Source organism: Sturnira hondurensis, unplaced genomic scaffold, assembly GCF_014824575.4.
Source record: "Sturnira hondurensis isolate 20B ecotype Veracruz unplaced genomic scaffold, ASM1482457v3 Scaffold0020184, whole genome shotgun sequence".
Taxonomy (NCBI): Eukaryota; Metazoa; Chordata; class Mammalia; order Chiroptera; family Phyllostomidae; genus Sturnira; species Sturnira hondurensis.
In genome coordinates this window covers 1,067,214-1,079,334 of record NW_028092815.1, presented here as the reverse complement: position 1 = coordinate 1,079,334, position 12,121 = coordinate 1,067,214, and the positions used below count along the sequence as shown (strand labels likewise).

The 12,121-nt window shown below is 37.8% G+C and overlaps 1 protein-coding gene across 1 annotated transcript in view; it reads left to right on the top strand.

Moving 5' to 3' along the window:
- Positions 1-12,121, top strand: part of UBASH3B (ubiquitin associated and SH3 domain containing B) — a 139,708-nt gene that overhangs the window by 125,107 nt on the left and 2,480 nt on the right. The window contains exon 12 of the mRNA XM_037029051.1: positions 11,542-11,648. Coding sequence (XP_036884946.1) covers positions 11,542-11,648 — 107 coding nt within the window. The remainder of the gene's footprint in view (positions 1-11,541; positions 11,649-12,121) is intronic.

Here is a 12,121-nt window from a genome sequence, read left to right as displayed (position 1 = left end):
AGCTTTACCCTGATACCTAAGCCAGATACATACACCTCAAGAAAAGAGAATTACAGACCAAATAGTCCTGATGAATTTAATGTAAAAATTCTCAACAGAATATTAAAAGGATCATATATCACAATCAAGCAGGATTTATCCCTGTGATGCAAGGATGGTTCAATATATGAAAATTAATAAACATGATACACTACATTAGTAGGATGATCATAATGATTTGATCATCTCAATAGATGTAGAATAAACTTTAAACAAAATACACCATGTTTTCATGAAAAAAAATGCTCAACAAATTGGGTATAAAAGAACGTGCCTCAGCATAATAAAGGCCATATGACAAATGCACAGCCAACATACCGAATGGTGAAAGACTGAAACCTTTTTCTCTAATATTAGGAACAAGATTAAGTATGCCCACTTTTACCACTCCAATTATAATACTGGAAGTCCTAGCCAGAAAAGTCAGGCAAGAAAGAGATAAAGATCACCCCCACTGAAAAGGAAGAAGTAAAATTGTGTTTGTTTGCAGATGATAGAATATTTTGAAAATCCTAGAGATCACCATAAAACTGTCAGAACTAATCAATAAATTTAGTAAAGTTACAGGACACAAAACAACATACAGAAATCAATTGTTGTGCTATACATTAACAAGAACACATCTGAAAAAAAATAAAACAGTCCCATTCACAGTTACATTCACAACAATATAATATTTAAGTATGAATTTCATCAAGGCAGTGAATACATGTACACTGAAAGCTACAAGACATTGATGAAAGAAATTAAAGACAAAAACAAATGAAAAGATCCTATGTTCGTGAATTGGAAGAATTAATATGGTTAAACTGCACATACCAACTAAAGGCATCTATGGATTAAATGCAGTCCTTATCAAAATTCCAGTGAAATTTTTCACAAAAATAGAAAAAACAAATTCTAAAATTTATATGGAATCACAAAAGAAGGCATCACACTTCTGTATCAAACTATACTACAAAGCTATACTAATCAAAACAGTATGCTATTTGCATAAAAATAGACACATAGACCCATAGAACAGACTTGAAACCCAGAAAAAACCTCAAATATATAGTCAACTAGTATTTGACAAGGGAGCCAAGAATACTCAGTGAGGGAAAGATAGCATCTTCAATAAATGGTGTTGAGAAAAGTGATTAACCACATTCAAAAGAATGAAATTGGACCCTAGTCTTACATCACTTACAAAAATTAACTGAAAATAGATTCAAGACTTAAACATAAGAATGCTTTATAGCCCTGGCTGGTGTGGCTCAGTGCTGGCCTGAGAACCAGGGGATCGCAGTTTGATTCCTAGTCAGGGCACATGCCTGGGCTGCAGGCCAGTTCCCAACAGGGGATGTGCGAGAGGCAACCATACATTGATATTTCTCTCCCTCTCTCCTTCCCTTCCCCTCTAAAGATAAATAAATAAATAAAATCTTTAAAAAAAGAATGACATTATAAAAAAATTTTGAAGGAAACATGAGAGAGCCTTCTTGGCATGATTTGGGCAATGATTTTTTTTTGATGACACCAAAAGCACAAGTAACAAAACCCAAAATTAATAAGTGGGACTATATCAAACTAAAAGATATCTATAAGCAAAACAACAATCCACCAAATGAGAGGTCAACCTACAGAGTGATAAAAATATTTGTAAGTCATATACCTGATAAGGGGTTAATATACAAAATATATAAAGAAGTCACACAACTCAATAGTAACAATGAAAACAATATGATTAAAATATGGGCAGGGCTTTCCTGACCTGTGCTGGCCTTGGTAGGCAGCTTGGCTCATCCACACTCACCCAGGCAGCCATCAAATGTAGCTTGTTTGTACCTCCTAACAGGTGACCCAGGGCTGGTCACAGGCAGTGTCTGATGCTGACCTTCACTGAATTCCCTCCCAAGAGGCTCTGGAGCCAGCACACCTGTAGTTGGCTTGAGATCACACCAGGGCACAACCCAATGTGTCACCAGGTGACAGCTCCACAGGTGGCATATCCAAAAGGGATATCTCGGCAGATGCCAGACCTTGCTGGGACAAATCCACTTCATGGGATCATCCTCTGAACAGCAGTCAGTACAGTGTGGTCAAGGTCATTTCTCATAGTCAGCCAGCCTGTGGGTCAACCCCACCCACAGATGGGCCAAAAACAGTTGATACTCAACTACAACAGTGGGGCTCAGACAACCCACACAAGGGACATTCCGGGAGAACCTAGTTCAGGTGATCAGGGAGACTGTGCCACTGAACCCCACAGGACACCTACTACCAAGACAGGGAGACAACGTGGATCTACCTAATAAACAGAAAAACAGAGAAAGGCACTCAAAATAGGGAGACACAGAAACATGCCCTAAATAAGAAAACAGGAGAAATCCCTGCCAAAAAGAACTAGATGAACTGGAGGCAAGCAATCTATAAGAAACAGATTTGAAAACAATCATTGTAAGGATACTCAAGGAACTTTGGGGGAGAACGGATGAAGTTAATGAGAACTTCAACAAAGAGATAGTAAGCATAAAAAGGACATAAAAAGCAAAAACAAACCACTGAGAAATGAAGAATGCAATATCTGAAATGAAGAATATACCAGAAGGAATCAGCAGCAGGTTAGATGAAGTATGGATTGGTCAGCAATTTAGAAGACAAGGTAGCACAAAATACCCAATGAGCAAATACAATGAAGAATTTTTTAAAACTGAGTAGTTTAAAACACGTCTGGGACAACATGAAGCATAACAACCTCTGAACTCTAAAGGTACCAAAAGGGGAAGAGAAAGAGCAAGGGATTGAGGACCCCTGATAAAATGCCCAAAAACATTCCTAACCTGGTTACCAGGGAGTACAGGGAGTACAAAACAAGATGAACCTCAGGAGGCCTGTACAAAGACATACTATAATTAAAATGCCAAAGGTTAAGACAGAGACTCCTAAAAGCAGCAAGAGAAACACAGTTACCCATAAGGGAGCTTCCATTACACTGTGAACAGATTTTTCAACAGAAAATTTGCAGGCCAAAAGGGATTGTCACAAAGTATTAGAAATGAAGAGAAGCAAGGACCTACAACTAAGACTATTGTACCCAACAAGACTCTCCTTGAAAATTGAAGGAGAAATAAAAAGCTTCCCAGACAAAAGCTAAAGAAGTTCATCGCCACCAAACCAGTATTACAAGAAATTTTAAAGGGACTTATTTAAGAAGAAGAAAGAAAAAAACAAATGAATATAATATGAATAAAAATGGTAATAAATATGTATTTATCAACAATCACTTTAAAAGACCTATGGCAGCTGAATGGGTAAGAAAACAAGACCCATATATATACTGTCTACAAGAGACCCAACCTCAGATCAAAAGACACACACAAACTGAAAGTAAATGAATGGACAAAGTATTTCATACAAATGGAAACTAAAAAATACCTGGAGTAGCAATACTTGTATCAGACAAAATAGACTTTATAACAAAGGATATATTAGGAGACATAAAAGTTCATTGCATAAAGATGAAGAAATCAATCTGACAAGAAGACAGAATCCTTGTAAACATTTATGCACCCAACATAGGGGAACCTATGTCTATAAGGCAAATAGTGATAGACACAAAGGGTGAGATCAACGCTATAGTCGTAATACAGGACTTCAGCATCCCATTGACATCAATGGGTTGATCTTCAAGAAAGAAAATCAGCCAAGAAAGAGCAGCCTTACATGACACACCAGACCAGATAGATTTAATTGATATTTTCAGAGCTTTTTACCCCAAACAAGCAGAATATACATTCTTTTTAACATTTCCTTTTTTATAACATTTTACTTATTTCCTTTTAGATAGAAGGGGAGGGAGAGAAACATCAATGTGCAAGAGATATATCAATCAGTTACCTCTCACATGCCCCCAACTGGGGACCTGGCCTGCAACTCAGGCATGTGCCCTGACTGGGAATTGACCCACCAACACAGGCCAGCGCTCAATCCACTGAGCCACACCAGCTACAGTGCTTTTTAGTGGGGGCTAGTTTCTTCTCAAGTCCCCCCACTGCCACAGATGAAAGTGAATATGGCTGAGACATGATGTGATCTGCTTAGGGAAGAGAAATAAACAGCAGCCAGTTTTTCAGAGGAAAAAGGCGTGGAGCCTGTTCCTCCAAGGGCTTTTATTAGGTTCTAATACACAGGAATACAGGGCATCGAGGATCAAACAGTAGATAACATTCCAAAGAAATCTGAGGGCTTACTATGAGTCAGGGTCTGTCAGGAACAGAGTTTTAGGGTTTCCTGCTTGAACCCTTAACATATGAATGAAAGCACTCTTAGCAGAGCAGACTTCACAGGTTTATCAGGAAGTCTTTGTGCTGCCAGATTGTTTCCCCAGGACATGCTCTAGCAAGGGAAGGAGCTTGCACCCTTCCCCATCTTGGTATTCAGGCTTAAGGGGATTAGAGCCAGGAAGCACTTCTCCCAGAGAACAAGGGGACTCGGGCTATATCAAAGCGGGGGCCCGAGAGACCATTGCTCCCTCTTTGTTGCAGCCCCCAGAGTCCTTCCAGGAAGGCCTCCCAAGTGATCGAGTCTGGCTTAGGTTGCACCCCCCGCCACACACTGTGAGGGGTCTTACCTGTCATTGACTTCTGATCAAGCTTTGGGGGAAGGGAGAGGAAACAGGTGGCATTTGCTACCAGAGACAAGCTTTGTCTCTTGCGGCTCACATTCCAAAGGTTGTCCCTCGCCCTTAGCCACAAGGGGTTGAGATACAATTCCTAAAACCAGGCAGAGCAGTCTGCAACACTTTTAAAAATTTTCTATTATTTACCTCATAAGTCACAAAACAAGTCTGGATAAATTTAATATTGAAATCATACCAAGCATCTTCTCCAAACACAATGGTATGACACCAGAAGTCAATTACAAGAAAAAGAACTAAGAAATACATGAACATTTGGATGCTAAATAACAGGTTACTAAAAAACAAGTTAACAGTGAGATCAAGGAAAAAATCAAAAGATACCTTGAGATAAGAGAATATAAAAATGCAACAACCCAAAATATATGGGATACAGAAAAAGCAGTACTATGAGGAAAATTCACAGCAACATAAGCCTACCTTAGGAAATGGGAAAAATCTCAAATACATGATCTAACCTTACACCTAAATGAACTACATAAAGAACAAACAAAGCCCAAGGTGAGTAAAAGAAAAGAAATAATAAAAATCATAAATGCAAACATAAATGAAATAGAATCTAAAAAATACTAATACTCAGTGAAACAGAGGTTATTCTTTTAAAAGATAAACAAAATTGATACACCTTTAACCAGACACATCGAGAAAAAAAAAAAGAAGACCCAAATAAATAAAATCAGAAATGAAAGAAGAGAACTGACAACTGATATCACAGAAATACAAAGGATTGTAAAAAATATTGCAAACAACTATGTGTCAGCAAATCAAGAAATCAGTTTTCTGGAAAAATGGATAAATTCCTAGAAACATACAATCTCCTGAGACTGAATCAAGAAGAAAGAGAAAATTTGAGCAGACCAGTTATAATGAACAAAGCCAAAACAATAATAAAAAAACTCTCAACAAACAAACTTCTGCTCAGTATGCCTTCACAGGTGAATTTTACCAAACATTCGATGAAGAACTAACACCCGTCTTTCTCAAAGTATTCCAAAAATTTCAAGAGGAAGGAAGACTCCTAAGCTCATTTTATAAGGCCATCATTATCCTGATTCCAAAACCAGATAAGACCGTACAAAGTAAGAAAATTATACCCCCATCCCTGATGAATATAGAAGCAAAAATCCTCTACGAAGTATTTGCAGACCTAACTCAGTAATACATCGTGAGATCATATATCATGATCAAGTGAGATTTATTCCTGAAATTCAAGGTTGTTACAATATCTGCAAGTCAGTTAACATGATATACCACATAAACAAATGGAAGGATAAAAAGCACATAATCATATCAGTAGACCTAGAAAAAGCATTTAACAAAATTCAGCACCCATGTTTGATAAGAACTCTAAGCAAAGTGGGAATAGAGGGATCATACCTCAACATCATAAAGGCCATATATGACAAACCTATAGCTAACATCATACTCAGCAGAGAAAAACTGAAAGCATTTCCCTTAAGATGGGGAACAAGACAAAGCATGTCCCCTTTCACCACCCTTATTTAACATTGTACTGGAAGTCCTAGCCATAGCAATCAGACAAGAAGGAGAAAGAGCATGCATCTAAATTGGAAATGAAGAAATGAAACTCATTGTTTTCAGATAACATGGTTCATATTGTATATAGGGACCCCTAAAGCCTCCATCAAGAAATTACTAGAATTGATTAATGAATTCTGTAAAGCAGCAGGATACAAAATAAATATTCAGAAATCAAGTTTCATTTTTATACACTAATAATGAACTATTAGAAAGAGAAACTAAGAAAACAATCTTGTTTACAATTGTATATTAGAAATAAAGCACCATGAAATAAATTTAACCAAGGAGGTAAAAGACCCATATTCAGATAAATTATAAGACAATAAAGAAAGAAATTGAAGAAGATATAAATGGAAGCATATACTATTTTCATGGATAGGGAGAATTAACATCATTAATATGTCCATACTGCCCAAAGCAATCAATAGGTTCAATGCAATTTCTACATAAATACCTATATAATTTTTCTCAGAATTATAAGGAATAATACAAAAATTGATGTGGAACCAGAAAAGAACCCAAACAGCCACAGCGATCTCAACAAAGAACACAGTTGAAGCCCTGGCTGGGTGGCTCAGTTGGTTGGAGCTTTGGCCTGTGCACCAAAAGGTTGTGGGTTCAGTTACTGGTCAAGGAACATGCCTAGGTTGCCTGTTTGATCACCAGTCAGGACACATATGGGAGACAACAGACTGATGTTTCTCTCTCTCTCTCTCTCTCTCTCTCCCCCCTCTCTAAAAATCAATATACATATCCTCCAGCGAGGGTAAAGAAAAACAAAAACAAATTTTTTAAAAATGGAGAACAAAGTTAGAGGTATCACACTATATACTACAAGTCCATAGTAACCAAAACAGCATGGTACTGGCTTAAAAACAGACATATAGATCAATGAACAGAATGGAGACAGAAATAAACTCATGTCTATGTGGTCAGTTAATATTTGGAAAAGGATGCAAGATCATAAAATCATGTAAAGACAGTTTATTCAATAAATGGGGTTTGGAAAGTTGGACAAATACATGGAAAAAAGTGAAACAGACCACCTTCTTACACAAATAAACTCAAATAAACCATAGACATAAATATACACAAATAAACTCAAAATGGTTTACAGACTTCAAAGTAAAACTCCAAACCATAAAACTTTTATAAGAAAAACATAGGCAGTTAAATATCTGACATTCTCTTGGCAATATTTTTTTCTGATATCTAATTTTGGTAGAGAAATAAAAGACAAAGTAAACAAATGGGACTGCATCAAACTAAGAAGGCTTTGTTCAATAGAGGAAACCATCAACAAATCCAAAATACAACCTACTGAATGGGAGAAGATATTCATCAATGACACATTGAATAAGGGGTTAATATACAAAATTTATAAAGACCTCATATAAGTCAACAACAAAAACAAAACAAAACAATTCAGTTAAAAAGTGGACAGAGGGTGAGAAGGGGTGTGTAGTATGGAGGAGAGTGAAGGGGGAAAATGGGACAACTGTAATAACATAATCAGTAAAATAGATTTTTTTAAGAAAGTGGGCAGAGGACCTGAATAGACACTTTTCAAAGAGAACATGTAGATGACCAGTAGACATGAAAAGATGCTCAACATCACTAATCATCAGAGAAATCAAATTAGAACCACAATGAGTTATCTCACACCTGTCAGGATGGCTATCATCAATAAATCCACAAATACTGGTAAGGATGTGGAGAAAAGGGAGACTCCGGTGCACTGTTGGTAGGAATGCAGGTTGTTGCAGCTACTGTGGAAAACAGTATGGAGGGTCCTCAAAAAATTTAAAATGGGAGCTCCAGTCAAGATGGAGGTGTAGATAGAAACCCTTCACTTCCTTGCACCACCAAAAGGAGGATAACAACCAATCTAAAATCAATAAACAACGAAAGACACCAGAAAATCCAACTGCATGGAACTCCAACAATCAAGGAATTAAGAAAAAAATCAATCAGAACAACCAGACAGGAAAGGCAGACCATGCTGGCGGACTCAGAAAAACCCCTGGGATGTGGCCAAGGGGCGGGACTGACTGCTGTGCTCCACAGAGCTTCGCAGGAGGGACTGACTTAAGGAGAAAACTGAGACTCAGAGCTGACTATGGTCTATGGCTGGGGTTGCCTCGGTGGGAGATACTGCCAGTCCGACACAGAGTCTGTTGGAAAGTGCACTAGTGACAAGCAGACAAGCTACACTGTTCCCTCTCTGGCTCCTCCCCCACAGGCAGCAGCAAAGAGGGTTGCCCTGCCTGGGTGAACACCTAAGGCTCTGCCCCTTACAACCTATCAGCTGTGACAAGACAAATATGGCCCAAATGAAAGAATACAGCAAAAACCTCAGAAAGAGAACTAAGTGATGAGATTGTCAGCCTGTCTATCTGATGGACAGTTTAAAGGCCTGGTAATCAAAATGCTCACAGAACTGATTGAGCTTGGTTGAAAAATGAAAGATAACCAAAATGAAATAAAGCAAAATATTCAGGGAACCAACAGTGCCAAGAAGGAAACCAGGATTCAAAGCAACATTTTGGATCAAAAAGAAGAAATAAACATCCAACCGGATCAGAAGAAAAGAGTCCAAAAAAATTAAGAGAGGCTGAGGATTCTCTGGGACAACATGAAACGTTCCAATACCCAAATTATAGGGGTGCCAGAAAGAGAATAATAGCAGCAAGAAATTGAAAACTTATTTGAACAAGTAATGAAGGAAAACTTCCCCAATCTGGTGAAGGAAATAGACTTCCAGGAAGTCCTGGAAGCCCAGAGAGTCCCAAAGAAGCTGGACCCAAAGAGGAACACACCAAAGCACATCATCATTAAGTTACCTAAGATTAAAGATAGGGAGAAAATCCTAAAAGCTGCAAGAGATAAGAAGACAGTTACCCACAAAGGAGTTCTCATAAGGCTATCAGCTAATTTCTCAAAAGAAACCTTGTAGGCAAGAAAGGACTGGAAAGAAGTATTTGAAGTCATGAAAGGCAAGGACTTACATCCAAGATGACTCTATCCAGCAAAGCTATCATTTAGGATGGGAGGGCAGATAAAGTGCTTCCCAGATAAGGTCAAGTTAAAGGAGTTCATCATCACCAAGCCCATATTATATGAAACGTTAAAGGGACTTATCTAAGAAAAAGAAGATAAAGAATGTGAACAATAAAATGACAATGAACAAACAACTATCAACAAATGAACCTAAAAGAAAAGAAAAACAATGAAAACAAAAACTAAGCAAACAACTAGTACAGGAACAGAATCAGAGAAATGGACATCACACAGAGGGAGTTCAGTGGGGAGGGGGAAGGGAGGAGGAATAGGGGAGAAAGGTACAGGGATGAAGAAGCATAATTAGTGGGCATAAAATAGATGGGGGGAGGTATAAAAATGGTATAGGAAACAAGGACTCAAAGAACTTACATGTACAACACATGGACATGAACTAAGTGGGGAGAATGCTGGAAGGATGGGGGGTAGGGTAGAGGGGAGATAAAGGGAGAAAAATTGGGAAAACTGTAATAGCATAATCAATAAAAAATACTTATAAAAATTTTAAATGGAACTGCCTTGTGACCCGGCAATTCCACTTCTGGGCACATTTTCAAAAATAAAACACTAATTCCTAAGAATATAAATACCCCTATATTCGTTGCAGCATTATTTACAATAACCAGGATACAGAAGCAACCCAAGAGCCCTTCAGCAGACAGTGGATAAAGAGGTGGTACTGAGTATGCAATGAACTATGATTCAGCCATAAAAAAAGAATGAAATCATACCATTTGCAAAAGCTTGGGGGGCCCTAGAGATTATTATGCTAAGTGAGATAAGTCAGTCAGAGAAAGACAAATACCATATGACTTCACTTGTCTGTAGGATCTGAAGAACAGAGTGAATAGATACAGAGAACATACAACATTGGTTGCCATAGGGGAGGTGGGTTGGGGACTGGGTGTTCAGCATAGGGAATAGAGTTAATAATATTCAAATAACTATGTACAATTGGGTACAGCAAAGATCATGTAGACAATTTTGTGAAGTCTGCATATGGTTGCCTAACCACTATGCTGTACACCTAAAATTAATACAAAATACTGAATATAAACTAATTGAAAAACAAAACTTCTATTAAAAAAATTGGTGGAAGAACCCAACAGGTATTTTTTCAAAGAGATATACAAATGGCCCACAAGTACATGAAAAGATGCTTAACATCACTAATCAATGAAATGAGACAGCACCTCACACTTGTTAGGATGCTGATCATCAAAACCCGGGAACAGTCATGTGTTGTCAAGAATGTGAAGAAAAGGAGCCTTTTCACAGCATTCTCGGGATTGTGCATTGGTGTTGCTCTATGGAAGGCAGAACAGAGGTTTCTCAAAAAATTAAAAACAGTTGCTATATGATCCAACAATCCTGACTCTGGGTATATATCCAAAGGAAATGAAAACAGGATCTCAAACAAGGGGTTTTCTACACATACCACCTATGTGAACCCTACGAAAGCCAAACTCAGAGAAGCCAACAATAGAGTGGTGGTTACCAGGGAGTGGAGAGAAATGGGGAGATGCCAGTCAGGGGGTACAAACTACCCAGTATGGGGTAAGTAAGTTCTGGGGACCTAATGTACAGCATGTCGATTGTAGTTAATAGTATATTTTATACTTCCCAGTTGCTAAGAAAATATATCTTAAATGCCGTCACCCCAAAGATAGAAGTGGTAATTGTGTTACGTGCTAGGCATGTTAGCGAAAGGTATGGTGATAATCATTTTGTAATATATGTGTGTGAAATGAACATGCTGTACCCCCTAACCTGACACAATGTTGTATGCTAATTATATTGCAGTAAAGCTGGAAAAATGTTAAAAATAAAGCCTACCCTTACAGGATATTGTTTGTAAGGCTACTGAAGAGAGGCTTAGGAAGTATCTGGTGCTCTAAATAGATAGTGAGACCTAACTTCTGCTTTGCTTCTCGTTGCCCATAATGACTTGTTTGTGAATCGCCTTGCATGTGAAACCTGCACTGAATGTTTCATTTTTCAACTGGTCACTCTGACACTCTGCACCCCTGGCCTTTATTTTTGTACATTTTAACCCATGTCTATGTGGTGGAAATGTTCCACCTCTTCCCTTTCCCTGGGAAATGGAGAAATAGAATTAGAGAAACTTTAGAAGGGTCTTGAAGTGAAACTTAAGAGTAATATCAGTTGCTTTGTCTTAAGACCAAAGTGTTCTATTGCTTTTGTTTATTTTTCTATTACAGACCTCATATTCCAGTCAGCAAATTAGTGGTTTCAGAGTCCTATGACACTTATATCAATAGAAGTTTTCAAGTAACAAAAGAAATAATAAGTGAATGTAAAAGTAAAGGTAAGTGGTATTATTTGGGACTCTGTATTTGAATATGTGACCATTTTTCCATCTTGGTTAATAAGCTGTTCAAAATGTTTCAACTTGCTTTGCCAGACTTGCTTAGTAAATAAAAATATTTCCAGACTCTCCTGTAGATACTTTCATGTTAAATTTGTAATATTCTCTTAAATACCTAAAATGGTGGGTATTCCATGGGAATACACCAAATTTAGTTGCAGAATGAAGTAACTTTGAATTTGACATGAGAGCTCTTTATCTTGCACTTTATGAAGGAGGTTCCCTGTTACAATTTCTACAAGTCCTTTAACCTCACACTGTTCTTCCCATAATTGATCCAGAGCACGAACATCTACACACAAATGTACCCACACAAACACACGCTGCCACTGTCACCACCAAGCAGAAGGTGTCCTGTAAGGCTCCAGTCTGTTTGCTATTGAATTTTATAAACATTCAACTACAATAGTTAA